This window comes from Vanacampus margaritifer, chromosome 7 (genome assembly GCF_051991255.1).
Source record: "Vanacampus margaritifer isolate UIUO_Vmar chromosome 7, RoL_Vmar_1.0, whole genome shotgun sequence".
Lineage (NCBI taxonomy): Eukaryota > Metazoa > Chordata > Actinopteri > Syngnathiformes > Syngnathidae > Vanacampus > Vanacampus margaritifer.
The window spans coordinates 25403815-25419200 of NC_135438.1; the positions used below are offsets into that span (position 1 = coordinate 25403815).

Below are 15386 nucleotides of genomic sequence, written 5' to 3' on the forward strand. Positions count from 1 at the left end.
GAGCCACCACATCGTGATAACTTACATTGATGTCTCTGCATTTGGCAGTTTGTTACTAATGGTTGTGTTTTTATAGTCAGGAACCCAGTTGCTGCCAACAGGATCGAACAGATTCACCTCCAATGGGCACTAAAGGCTAATATTCGGATTCACTGCATGCCAGGGGACTAACGCTACAGGTGCTGTCCCCCCTGGCTGGGCGTGGGCGGGTCTGCCCCTCTGTTGGCTGCTGGGTGGCGGCTGCGTCTTGGTCGTTCCCTGGGTCTCGTGGTGGGTGCTGTGTTGCGGGGCTCTCCCTGGTGTCCGGGGCGGCGCCGCCCCGGCGCGGTCCGTCGCTCTGGGTCCGGCGACGCGGGTCGGGGCCTGTGGGCCGCCGGGGTGCCCCGTGGTTCCCTCTCCCCTCCCCCTTCCTCCCCCTTGCTTCCTCTCCCTCTTCACCTCTCCCCGCCCGTCCTCCGCCTCCCTGTCCCTTCTCCCTCGTCGCCCTTCCTCCTCCTCTCCCCCTCTCTCTGCGGCCCTGCTGCTGCCTCCTGCCCTTCCTGTCGTCTCCTTCCCCCGTCCCCTCCCCCTCCCCTGTCCGCCCTCCTCCCCCTCCCCTAGGCCGGGGGTTCCGTCCGTGGCCCGGGTCTCGGCGCTCCGGGGGCCGGGGGAGTGGGCGGGATTGGTGTTGTGCCCGCCCCGCTCCGGTGGGCCTCCGGGCACTTCGGGCGGGCCCCGGTATCCGGGGGGCAAGCCCCGCCGGGGTCCCGGTGGGGTGGGTGGGGGTTTTGGTGGGCGGGTGCGCCTCCCCCCCCCATTAATTTATTTGAATGCACCACATACGCTCATTGACATGCCTGGGGGGCGGATGGATCGGAGCAGGGGGGGATATCATTTCCCTCTGCTCCGGTTCACCTGCCCCCAATTTTAATGCACCACACACACACACTTATGTATATACACTGGGTGGGGTCACACACACGGTTTAGGGGTAGAGTTCGCCAGTCGGCGAGCTGGCGAACTTAGTAACAGGGTTAGTTTTTCACTTAGATCGTTGGGGTGACGACCGGGGCCTCTCCCCGCTGGGCCTGGGGTTCGGGGATGCCGCCCGTCCTCCGGTGCCCCCATCTCCCCTTCTGCCCCTGGTGTTCCGTCCCTCCGCGTGGTGGGGTGGGCGCGGGTGCCCTCTCCGCTCCGCTGCCCGGCCCCCTCTTCGGCGCGGATGCCTGGGTGCGGTGTGTCCCCGGGGTCTGGGGTCGGGGGCTGGGGGGCTGTCGGTTGGTGGGGGTGGGGGCGGGGGCTGGGGGCGGCTTGGTTGGTGGGGGGGTGGTGGTGGGGGTGCCGGGGTGGGGGGTGCTGGGGTGGGGAGGGTGTCTGGGGATTTGGGGGCCTGGGGGCGGTTGGGGCTGGGTTGGGGTGGGTGGCGGGGGTGGGGGCGCGGGGGGGGGGGGGGGGGGGGCGGGGGGAGCGGGGGTTGTGGGCCGGTGGGGTGCCTGGTGGGCCTGCAGTGCCCCGTCCTGCTGCGTTGGGTTGGGGGCGCGGGCCGCGTTGGGGTGGGGGGCGCTCCTGCTCCGGGGTTTGCTCTCCGGCCGGTGGCCCCTGCGGGGCCCGGGGGTCGTCCTTTGGCGCGGCCGCGGCCTGGGGGGCCCTGAGGTGTTGCGCTTGCTCTGTCCTGGCGGGGGTCGACGGCTCCCCTCTTTGGTGGAGATTTTCATGCATGCTAGATCCACCACACCAGCATCTATCGAGACTCAGACACAATTTGTTTCTCCCTCAGGTCATTGATTCGGTGGAGGCTGGTGTCTGTGGATCTCACTCTGCTTCGTCTGTCCTTTCTACCTTTCCTCAGTTTCTCCTTTGGGCCCTTGAGGTTTCCCTGATTTGTTGGAGTTTGGATGTCTTTGGGGTTGGTGAAGGTTAGTGGCCCGGTGGGTGGTGTCTGGTCGGTGCTGGGCTTCGCTTTTCTTTCTTTTCTTTGGTCCCCCTTTGGGTCTCCTGGCGGCCCCACGACTCTGGCTGGATTTTGAAGTGTTCGGTTTAGGTGAACGGTATGGGAATTCTTATTTATTTTATTTTTTTTCGCACGCACGCACGCACGCACACACACACGCACGCACACACGCACAAACACACGTACAAAAAAAAAAAAAAAAAAAAAAAAGGGAGAACAATGATGATGACATTTCAAATGATCAATACTGAGATCTCCCAAGAAAAAATAAGCAAAAAAAAGAAAATGAAAGCACTCATCCTCATTCACTCCCAGCATTTTACTGTATTTTGACTGATTTTGCAAGGCCTACAAATATTGTGTTCTATTGCTATAAAAAAAAAAAACATGGAACCTACAAAAAGAAAGATTACAGTCTCTTCTTTCGTCAGTTTTTTTTTCAGCAATTAGCATTAGAATATAGCTAAGTTTCATCATTATTCACAAATCTGTTTAAAATAGTGGGGGCAACAGCTTGTTGCAACATGACCCTGGTGGATCTCTTATACTCTGCTGCCACCTGCTGTCCGTTTTTTGTAATAACTACCATTGCTTTAAGCGACCTTTTCAGTTCAGAGGCTGCATCAAAGCCTTCTGTATGCTATAGCATAAAAACATAAAAAACATAGAAATACATTTTTGGTACCATGGTAATATTTAAAATACAATGTTTTTATACGTTTTTGGGAGCAAATGAGTTAAGAAATAATTTTGAGAAAATAATATGTGATTATGAGTTTTAGTGAAATTGATTAAAACCATTTTGATGATTGTGTCACAGTGGGCTATAGAGAAAAAAGTGAGGGAAGTGTTGCAGGGATACAGGCAAGGAAGAGTGACAGACTGGCATGTTAAAGATGACAAGGAACATTGGAGATGGCTGTACTTTGCACCCCTCCCGTTCATCTACCCATCCTCATCACCCTAATGTGAAAGATATGAATTAGACATTAGGTTCTGCTTATTACACAGTAGCATGGTGAAATTTTTAACATTTTCTGTCAGCTGTCTACCACCCTGTACCTGCTACCCTAATTCCGCAAAGTCACCTTCTGCATGCAATCCAATTAAATTATAAGATTACATTTTGATTTAGTATCATTTAACCAGTTCTATTCTGTGGTTTGTTTTTTTTAAATAAATACTGTACTATAGCAGCACCATTAAGTAATTTACATAAGCTTTAACCATAACATAGTGCTTTTTATTCTTCAAGGTTGAACAAGGCAAAATAATGTGCAGGTGCTTTTGCCTTCACTCGGGACTAGGTTTACCCCCTCCCCATATGCCATAAAATGGATAACTAAAATGACTTTTATGTTGTTCAAGATACAATATGTCATGTTTGGGTTCTGTTTTTCCTTGTGCGTCTCCCTTGGTCTTGTTAAGTGTAATCCTGCCCTTCCTCGTGTCAACCAATCAGTGCCCTCAGCCACTTGTGTCTTGCCCCAGGTGTGTCTTGTTGTGTCATTAGCGTGTGTGTATTTTGTCTCCTGTCTCCCCTCTGTCTGTGTTGGTTCATTGTCATTTCCCTCCCGTCATGCTACCAGTTTTTGCCTTGTTGTCCGCCTCACGTTTTGTTGTCTCTTGCCATTTGGAGTTCGCTTTTGTTTTGTAGTAATTAAAGTCCTTTTTTGTACATCGCCTCCTTGCCCTGCTTCCCTGCGACTGGGTCCTCCACCAGACTTTGCCCTCTTGACAGAATACGTTTTTAAAAAAATTTATTCCCAGGTTAAATTGGTTCCTGGCACTCTAAAAAAATATTATTGGGGTTAATGAATAAAGCTAAAAAAAATCAAGGCAAGGGCTTTCTATGCATTAAAAAAATGGGTTTGTTACATGAACACATTTAACCAGTTGAATAATAAGTTGGTCTGTTATGTGGAGAGATGGCTGCAGAAGGTGCTGGTCTACATAATGCCTCAACAAGTTTGTGACTTTGAATCAGTCTGACCAGTATGATTGGCAATTTAAGTCTTTTTGAGGCAGTTGTACAGTTTTATGTGTTTTATTTTATGGAGGCCACCGTTTTTTCTTTGTGTTGTTGAAATGTCAATGTGCAGTCATACCTGGAATGGTATTCTCGTACTTTGATTATTAAACTGGAATTTTAATGTGTAATTTATCCTGATGTGCAGGTATTCATCACCATGCGGTGGCATGGCTATTAGTAGAGTGCTTGTCTCCCAATGCAGAGATTGTAGGTTCGATTGCAAGTGTCCTTCAACAAGATGCCGAACCTCCTGATTCTGCCTCATTCATCTGTAAATGAGAATGAGGAGTTCAGTCAAGTTGAATTGAAGTAAAAGATGAAGTTGCTATGATTAAACGATGTAGTTTTTGCATAGGCCAAATTAAAATTACTTTAGTTCAACTTGATTAAGCTTGTTGAGTACAAAATAAATCATGTTGTTTGTACTAAAGCGACAGGGTTTCCCTAATTAGAGAGGTTCCATTTACACAATGGCTAAGTTGGAATAACTTAAAACAATACAAATGTTTACCTCCATTTATTAAGTTGAGCAGCACTGGGTTTTTTGCTTTATTTTTTGTTTTGCAGTGTATAATTAAATGCCGTAGTGTCACACAGTGACAATTAAGTTGGTTCAATTTAATTAAGCTTCTTGAGTACAAAAATCTATTTGCTTGTGTTAAAATAATCTTGTGGCATTTACACAATGATGGCTGAGTTGAAATAACTTCAAATGATGTATGCAAATTGTTAACTAAATTTTTTAAGTTGAGCCAACATTTAATTTTTTAGAGTGTACAGACTGGTGCGCACATTACAAGAGCTGTAATTAATACAGCATCATGTGACTGTTCTAGAAGAAAGATGGACTCTTTTTGACTAAACTAGTTCTATAGTGTTGCTCATGTAATGTGCAATATGACGATCGTTTATCAATATCTATACAGATGACGGTTTCCCGGCTGTTACGTAACTTACTAGACAGTCTAAGCTTTCTGAATGCTGTTTGTGATGGAAGCCACGTTTGTCTAAATAAATAGGCCAGCGCCTCTGGCCTCAAAAAAGCTCCTGTTTCCTCATGGTACGCATACTGAAGGACACACAGCATTTCTACCATTTTATTCCAATCTATAGTGTCACTCTACCTCTGACACTCCCGAGGCTGAAGTCTATGACGAGCATTATTTCTCTGAAAATATGAAGATAATATGAGGAGAAAACTCCTTTGCATATTTGCATGCTTGACATTAGCATTTACCTCAAAGCACTGCTGCATGTGGTCAGGCTCACACGGCCTCCAGCATGACTGTTGACTCTTACTAAGTCTTTTTAAAGCACTAAACAGTCAGATTATATTTTTTCATCTCACTGTGCAAGGAACTGTGCCAAAATCTTCTACAAAGAAGGTGAAGTGATGCAAGACTGCATGTTTTGGTTTTTGTAATGGGCAATTTCATCTGTCATAAATGCAACCAATATGAGGTTTAGGCAGGGGGATTTTGCATGGAAGTGTTCATTACCTGATTTTTGGGAGTGCCACATCACTGTGACAGATATATCTGAATCCTAATTTGCCCCATTGCAATTTTGCACATTAACGTAGCGCCATGAATAAAGAGAGGAGACAGTCGTGCCAACTTGTGTGACAGCCTGCTTAACTAGTGGACATAAATAGCATGAGAGGCTAAGGAGAAAGAAACAGAGAGAAAATGCATTATTAACTTACCTCATTACAGCTCACGGTTAAGCACCAGAGTGCAAGGCAAAAAGGCAACACTTAAACAAAGGCAGGTTTTTTTTTGTATGATAATATTTAATATTTTCACTGAAAATACAACCTATAGAATTTACCCAATAAATATAGGGTAACAATTTGCAGCCACTTTAATTGGGTAAAAAATAAATTATACAGTGTGGTTAAATATCGCATTAATTCAGTAATTATAAAATACCTATATGTTGGGTAGAATTTACCTAACATTTCTGATTCCATTCAACAACCAATTACTAATCATAATTGGGTAAAATATACTCACAATTTTTTAGTATACTTCTAGCCAAAATTAATTACTGTTGGACATAATGTACAAGCATTCCGAACGACAAAAAATTATCACATTAATAAAGGACAATGAAATTATTTCGTCATATAAAAATTAGTTCAAAAAGTCTTCATGAGTGAGAAACTTTATGCATTTAACTTAAAATGCATACTAAAATACTTCGTACAAAAGTATGAATTACTATACTTACTTACTGAAATATTTTACGTACGTATGTATTTTAAAACACTTACATACTGTACATAACGTAACGTGGTCACTCCTCTGACCTTAGAGGAAGTACCCCTTTTCCTATCACTGTTAAGTGTTTTACACGGTTGAGAAGTCATCGTTTTTTAGACCAATTACTGTCATGGTTCCATGAAATAAAATGTCAGACATATTAAAAATACAAGCAGGGAAAAAATCCAAGTAAAAATAAGCGTTTATAATTGGGAATAAGTAATTTTACTTTTTAGAAATAGGGTTGTGCCCTCAATTGCAGTGTACAAAATGGAGATCACTCTGTCTGTTTAGCTAAAAAAATGCAAATCATTCCTCCTCTGTGCGGAAGACTTCCGCTGACCGATGACGTCTTGCTACTGCAACTACGCATTTTCTTATTACGGTGCAGACCGGTGGCAGTTGAGTATATTTTGTTATATTTTTCTCTGTATGTTTTATTCAGGTTTCAGCTTTATCAGTAACACTTTTTACTGTTGCATAATAGATAGTTGTAGGGTTTCCAACTACCTGTTTTTATTAGAATTTTCAAGAAATGCGAAAATAAAACTGAATGAAAACGCTAGAAATTCAAAAAAAGGGCCCAAAATTCGCAAATAAGTTTTTACGCTTGAAGGGGGTGGATTTTGAGGCGTATTGAAAAAAAGGAAATTGCAAATTTGGGCTATGGAAACAGGTTTTGTGAATAAACGCTGACCAGACCGGATACACGGCGCACGTTTTAACCGGATATTATGTCACACGTACGTTTGAGGTCTCAAAGCAATGACGGACGATAAAGTAAGGTATGTTTAGGGAGACCATGAAGCAGAAATCTTTTTGGAATTAATTAAAGAAGCGAATATTAATGCAATTTTAGATGGAAAGACTGCAAAGAAACATTACGTTTACCAAGAATTACAAAAGAAAACTCATATGTCATCGCAATATTTGCAAAAGAAGAACATGGAAACGGGTATAAGTCGCATGTCTGTTACAGTGTGTGATTGTGGCTAATCAATCATATTAATTTCTACTTGTTTACTGAACAAACCCATTCACAAACATTGACAAAAGCCTGCTATTTAGGATGGCAAAAAAAGACTCAATACAGCCTGTCTGTTGTCAACTTTGAAGTGGCATAGCAAATACTGTACCAGCCTTAGGTTGTATCAAAAACAATCAGCATCAGTGCAAAGATGCATAGCACGAGCCTAGACAAGTACCTATCTGCTCATCATTGTTTTGAATTATGTTCTCATCTTCCCTGTTTAACTATGGAATGATAACATGTCACATAGCCTGTGCATCTCTGTAAAAGAAATGCAGAAACATTGACGTCAAAGAGGAAGCTCTTCATGCACCCAGTGTAGTGTCAGTGGATCTCCAAAGGTGACCTTGCTCTGAGGGTACGATGATCCTCATTCAAGCCATTCTACAACTGACAGTGAAATGCTGAACATGTTATATATTGTATCGCTCACACGCATGTATTTGCAGACATGCAAAGACACGCACACACACACACGAAGACACACAACTACACGCACACAGCCACACTAAACAGCATTTCTTTGCTAATTACTTGATTATACACCACACACTGTCTACCAGATTTTTGAATGTTTTTCTAAAGAAGCCTCCAGCCACGGTTTATATTATTTTTCATGAGTGATTTACTTCCACCCAAAGCTATTAGTATGTCAAAGAGAAATATATTTGCTTTTAATTGTTGCTTGCCAAATGAACAGAACTTCCAAGAATCTTTTGATGGAGGTGCAATCGTAATGTGGATTTTCTGGAAATCATACAGCAGAAACACTTGTGTTTGTAACCTAATTTATTTAGTAAAGACATGGTTTATCACTTAGAATCTTTTTCAAGAATATATTTATTCACAGTCTTTCAGAGTTGACAAAGCATGTCGTGACGCAATTAAACATTGTGAGATGGACTTTCAAAAGTCAGTGAGCTTTACATGCATTGTCTTTTAACCCTCAGCCCTTTGCTATGCAGCATAGGGCCTTCTTCATCTATGCAGCAGTATTATTCATTTGCAGGATAGTGTCCTCCTTCTGCTTGGTATTATAAGTCCGCAGATGTGCTTCCTATGGAATTAAGTATGATCAAATGTCTTTAAGGCCAAACACAGAGGCTAGATGAATAGGTCACTAAAATAAGTCATATGGTAAAATGACCTCAATTGGTATATGAAAAGATGCTGTATAGTCATATTTGTTAATTAAGATTCCATGACATAGAAAAAGTCAATCTGTCAACAAGAGCCTGGGTAATTTATGGCATGGAGTCTTTCTGGTTAAAAGATCTCATGATCGACAATGTAAATGTAGGGCACATAAATTCCCATGTTGTCTGAAATTGTTGTCCTTTTCCTTTCCAAACTCATCCATGAATTGCTTCCAATGTAATGTTAACATTTACTTATGTCATTTTCAAAATACACACAGTAAATTCTGTAGAGTAAATGTAACTATTTAGAGTGGGACCACATAGACTCAGTTTTAAAAGTCATATTTACACTTGGAAGAGAGTAAAATAAAAAATAAAATACATTAAAGTCACTCAAGGGTTGAGGAACAAACTCACGATCTTCAGCTTGGGACACAGCCCTGAGCCACGCAACTCCTGCTGTGTGTTTGTATATTGCTCTTGTCAGCTGGAATCTTCCTAAATCCAAGAGCGTTTTTGGTCTTGGAGTTAAGCGAACAGTAGGAGGGGCATAGCTCAGGTGGTAGTGTGGCAGTCTCCTACGCTGAAAGTTGTGAGTTCTTTCCTCAACCCGCAAGTGATTTTTATTTTATTTTATTTTACAATTTTTCATCTTTCTCGCTACGAAGTGTAAATATTAGCCTACTCTAAAACTGAGTCTATTTGGTCCCACTCTAAATAGAGTCAAATTTACTCTTTCAGAAGTTACAGTGCATCTATTTTATTACAACATTTTGAGGTTGTTTTTCCCCCAGTGTTGTAGTCATGTAACCATGCAATGCCCTTGCCCTTGAAATTGAGATACTTCATATTTGTCCATTAATTTTTACTTTGTTAAGGGTGTATTCTTTGACATTGTTTTGTGTTACAATTTGTAGATTTCTTTGAGTTGACATGAAATGTTTCACATTTCATAAAATGTTTATGCTAGTGATCAGGGTAGCAGGGGTCTAAGTGAAAAGGGACTACAATAAGCACAATAACAAATAGCTCATTTAAACCCCAAAACATGTAAAAACGTTTTTAATACTTTTTTCTTCATTCACAAAAACGTATTTACACATTTATTTTTTAATGTATTTTTAATGCAAGCGCATACAGAAAGCTGAACATGAATAGGTGGCTTAAAGCAATGGTAGTTATTTAAACGGCCAGCAGGTGGCAGCAGAGTATAAGAGTTCAGCAAGGGCCATGTTGCAACAAGCTCTTTTTGCCAGAGTTTACAAAAGGTTGTGAATAATGATGAAATTTAGCTATATTCTAATGCTAATTGTTGCCAAACGAAAGCAGATACAATTTTTATTGATATATATATTTTTTAATTTCCTGATGATAGAAGAGACTCTAATCGGTCTTTTGGTAAGTTGTGTGTTTTTATAGCAATAGAACACAATATTCTGTGGGCCTTGCAAAATCTGTCAAAATCGAGTAAAACAGCTGGGAGTGAATGAGATAGAAAAAAAGGAAGAAAATATTTTTTGTAAAATGGGAAATAAAAGGGAAAATAATGACAAATAAAGGAAATATTTATAGTAATTGTATATTGTGGACCTGAGATACTTTAGGACTTGTTCCATTTCCAATTTAACACCACACTCCCAGGTGAGGCTCGTATTACAAGCATTCCTGGATATCGACACGCCCTTACCTACCAAGAGGGCGGTAGGGGGTGGCGAAAGCGAGCTGCTCATGTCTTTATTGTATCCAAAGATCCTTGAGCATGTTTTTGCTTCCTTGATGGACTCTCACACGAAAACAGGGCAGGTTTACTTACAACCTCGCAAAGCTGGCAAAGTAAGTATAGTTACTAATCCAATGTGCTTGTTTATTGGTTTTCAAGTGAACATATTGTTTTCTTTGTGACAAATCTAATCTAATGTTCAGTTTGTATTTGATCATTAAAACTACTCAGCTCCCACATACAACAGGAGCAGCAGCTGTGCTTCATTGACACTACACAGTTAATGTGAAGGCTCACTTCACAAGCAGTATAATTACACAGTATTACATTACTTACATCATTTAAAATGAGGAATTAGACACAGTTTAATTATTATTTGCATTATTGAGAGAATTTTACTAGGGTTAGGTTTTCTTTCTTTCTTTTTTTTGGGCCAAATGTGTACAACTATGTTGTGCAAGAGCGGAGCCCAAATGAACATGTTGAAACACAACCAGTTTGTGTGATACAGATTCCAATTGCACTGACAGACAGCAGATACCACACATAAGACATCACAGTGAGGGAAAACATCGTCTGTCCTTTGACTGGATACTACTGTACTTCAACTTAAGTATTAAACTAAACTAAATCATAACCAAATATGTCTTCTCTCTTGTTCATTATGTATATATATATATATATATATATATGTATATATATATATATATATATATATATATATATATATATATATATGTATATATATATATATATATATATATATACATATATATTTCTCTTTCCTTGTAGAGATGGAAGCCTGTGTTATTGTCACTGGTTCCACACAGCAACAATGGAGTGGGTCGATTGGAGATCCAGTTTAAAGGAGGTACATTGTTCTTATTTTTTATCTTACCAGTACCAATATTTGTTATTTGGAGTGTATTTATCCTCCATAGATTTTGTATAAACGTATAATTGTATTGGGAACAGAGAAAACATACTGTACAGTACAGGGGAAAACATACTAGGTCTCCTCTTGTGGCTTTCGGATATTAAACTTCACATCTACACGTGTGGCTTTTGGAGAAAACCTGACTTCAACGTACAGTGGGAAAGGCATATTTACAATTTCACTTTTTTTTGTACCATGTTGTCCAGTTTGGAACACGGCTAATCCAGATCTGGATCTAGCATCAATCATACAAATATGTGGCTACAAATCAGATGAACCCAATATCTGTCAATGTCACAGCAATGCCATTATGAGATGGATGTAATTACTGACTGATTATTGACTTATGTGCAGACTTTTCCCCTAATACTAATATATATATATATATATATATATATATATATATATATATATATTAACGCCCACTAGCACACCTGATTCATATAATCAGTTTATCAGCATGCCTGATAACGATCCTAAGCTTTAGTATCAGGTGTGTTGGTAGGCAGAAAACCTAAAACCTGCAGGACTTCAGACCTCGAGGACCGGAATTGGTGAACCATGGTATATACAGTATATATAGTGGGGCTCCTCTGTACATCATGGTACATGAAAACAGAAAAGGAAAAGGGGTATGGATCATGCAATGAATAAAGCAGCTGGGGGTGATTGTAATGCCGTATTTACCTGCCTTTCGAAACTACAGGGGAGGAGTTAGAACAATTACAATGATTTACAGAAAGAGTCAAAAAGTCCACTAAATCGGTACTTTCTTATTATTGGCAATATTCGATACCACTTTTTTCAGATCAATACAAGTACAAGTCTCAACTCTTGAGTGGTCACCAAAACAATACCAAGTACCGAAACCAGTAATATTTTGATACTTTACCCCCCAAAATACAATGACAATAATTTTAAAGAAAGGCCTATATATCTCAATGTTGTACATTGCAATAAATGGCAATTTTCCATTTTATTTCCAATTTCTAGTTCCTTAACCAATATTTTGTATCAGTACTCACCCATCACTAATTCTTCTTCTTCTTCTTCTTCTTCTTCTTATTATTATTATTATCCATCCATTTTCTTATCCGCTTGTCCTCACAAGGGTCGCGGGAGGCGCTGAAGCCTATCCCAGCTGGCTTCGGGCAGTAGGCAGGTTACACCCTGAACTGGTTGCCAGCCAATCACAGATTATCATTATTATTATTATTATTATTATTATTATTATTATTGTTATTGTTGTTGTATTATTATTTTAGAAAGGCAGACGGCAACTTGAACTGGTCAGCAGTCAGTCACAGGGCCCTAGATACAGACATACATTCACACTGTGAGAGTGGGAACTGAGACTGCACAGAAACACAATGTTTACAGCTGCATCATTAGGTCATGGATGGATGGATGGATGGATGGATGGATATTCTTTGAGGGTTTGTATGCAAATCAATTGCCTCAGTACATATAAAGAAATAGGTGGCTCCTGGCTGGTGATTAAATGTTTTTTTTTGGTGTTTGTGTGTGTATGTGTGTGCGCGCGTGCGTGTGTGCTTGCGTGTGTGCGTGCGAGTGTATGAGACCAACAAAAACATGCATGCAGCAGCAGGGTGAGCAGCAGAAGATGAAAAGTAAATTTGACAGCTTAAATAGACCCCAGGATTGTGGAGATGGAGTTATGTAAGCTCACCGGATACACATTTTCTCTTGTTATCTGTTTGCACTTGCATGTCTGCATCACTGGTATACATTACATATGATGAGTCTAATAATCCTGCAAACAATCACATATAAAAGTCAGAATCTTACTTAAAAAGAGAACATAAAATCATCATAAAATTAGAACATTCCATGCAAATGTGTCAAGATGTGGGCAAACAATACAAAATGCTCACGTTGCAGAAAGTAAGTAGCTCAGAGGATGTTCGTTTGAGAGAAATGTTCTCAATGATGATGTAAATGTCTCCCAAAGGGTGCAATCAACACCAAGGCTAGGAAATTCATGAGAGCAGTCAATTTGAAACATCCACACTTAGTGAGTTGACCCAAAAGGGTCCACGTGGCTTCCATGACAAGATATGCTTGAATTAAAATTGGTAGTAATGAAAAGGGAAGGACATTTGCGTCAGTGCCTATGTGTAATTGTGACAGTGAGTGTGACGAGAAAAAAAAGCCTACTTTTAATCAGTTTACAGTTTCACAATTAGAAGTGTTTCAGCGACATGGAACATATACAATACAGTACATATAACATATTGAAATTTGGAGCTCCAATTTCGTAGACAACACGTGAGCTTATTCTTAACTAATTTTCTCCCTTTTTTAAGTATTGCCATGGTCCCAAAACGTATTTATTTTGTTTTTTTATGCTACAGTATTTCCATGGTCCCAAAACGTATTTATATGTTGTTGTCTTTTTATGCTACAGCATACAGTAGGCCGCCTCTGACCTGAAGAAGTTGCTTAAAGCAATGGTAGCTATTACAAAAAACGGCCAGCAGGTGGCAGCAAAGTAAGAGATCAACCAGAGCCATGTTGCAAAAAGCTCTTTTCCCCACTTAACATTATCTTCTTAACAATATTTTAATAGCAACCCCTTAACCACACAGCACAAATATTGGGCGGGGAGGGATCACACATGGATGCACGGGTGCAAGGTGGTCTCCAATTGCCTACCTCACAAGTGTGGCAGACTACATCATCCGCAAGGGGGGGATCTTACGTGTTTACAATTTCTGTGTGCGTAAGGTCAAGGAGTGCTTCAATCATTCTGGTTTTAATGTAAATGAGGGGAGCCTCAGTAGAGAGTAGTAACAGAAATCAAAACTAATGGTTACATACGCCCACACATGAATACAGCAGCAATTAAACTTTTATTAAAGCCAGAAAAAGACCCCACCCTTCCATCAAGTTACCGTCCGATTTCACTAATTAACACTGATATTAAAAATTTCACTAAGGCTTTCACATCTAGACTAGAAACAGTAATCTCGACAATCATTCATAGTGACCAAACAGGCTTTATTAAAGATCGTCACTCTACTAATAACATTAGGAGGCTCTTTAACCTTATTAGCATGTCACAGCGGCATGATTAAAAAGGCAGTTATTATATCATTGGATGCAGAAAAAGCTTTCGACAAAGTTAACTGGTCCTTCCTCTTTGCTGTTTTAAATAAATTTGGCTTTGGGAAATCATTTATCCACTGGGTGTCAGTATTATATGATTCTCCTAAAGCTACAGTTACTACTAATGGGATTATATCTCAGAGATACAGAGACGCACAAGACAGGGATGCCCACTGTCCCCTTTATTATTTGCAATATTTATTGAGCCACTTGCATTAGCCATATGCCAGGAAAGAAGGATTCAAGGAATTCACTCTGGGGTAACAGAACATAAAATTAATCTATATGCCGATGATATTTTACTTTATTTAGAAAACCCGGCGATTTCGTTAGGGGAAGTATTTAACTTAATAACTAAATTCTCACAGTTGTCAGATTATTCTATTAACTGGACAAAATCAACACTTCTACCTATTACAGAAAATTCATGGAACCCTGCAAGCCAGGACCCACACTACTCATTTTCTATAGGTAATTTAAAATACTTAGGCATAAAAATCTCACCTAAATTAACTGATTTAATTCATTTAAACTTTTCTCCACTTCTGGATAACATTCATAGTGACTTGGAACGCTGGAATAATCTTCCTATTTCTTTAATAGGACGAATAGCCACCGTTAAAATGAAAGTTTTACCTAAAATAAACTATTTTTTCCTCAATGATTCCATTTAAACCTACGGCTAACTGGTTCCAGTTGTTGGACTCAGCCGTTACAAAATTTTACTGGAATAAAAAAAAAGCAAAGATTAGTCTATGTACTCTTCAGAAAAGTAAATCCAAAGGTGGTCTAGAGGCACCAAATTTTAGGTACTACTATATAGCTAACCAGCTACAATATATCGTTCTATGGGCGCAACCCAACAGAGATACTAACTGTTGGCTGGAACCAGAACAGAAGGATTGTAATAACCTCAGACTTCTAGATTTACTCTTTATTACAACATCAATTAAGCGACATAATTGTTTTAAAAACCCAATGATTTCCGCCACCCTGACTGCCTGGTGGAAGGCACTAGAAATTACAAAAGCCCAAGTGGAGCCCTGTGGGCATTCTCCCCTATGGCATAACCCCGACTTTCAACTTAACAAGCAATCGTTTTATTTAGGTGTGTGGGAGCAGAAAGGAATTACACATCTCCACCATCTCTTCTCAGATAATATGTTTATATCATATACATCCTTGCTCCAAAAATACAAAATAAA

General features: G+C 40.3%; 1 protein-coding gene across 4 annotated transcripts in view; it reads left to right on the plus strand.

Annotated features, from left to right (window-relative positions):
- LOC144055037 (docking protein 1-like) overlaps window positions 1-15386 on the plus strand; it is a 36021-nt gene that overhangs the window by 4079 nt on the left and 16556 nt on the right. For 3 of the 4 annotated variants that reach the window (XM_077570633.1, XM_077570632.1, XM_077570634.1), the window contains exon 3: window positions 10908-10986. In XM_077570633.1, the coding sequence (XP_077426759.1) occupies window positions 10908-10986 (79 nt within the window). Of the gene's footprint in view, window positions 1-9617; window positions 10229-10907; window positions 10987-15386 lie in introns of those variants that run through there. The other variant, XM_077570635.1, reaches the window with a different exon arrangement.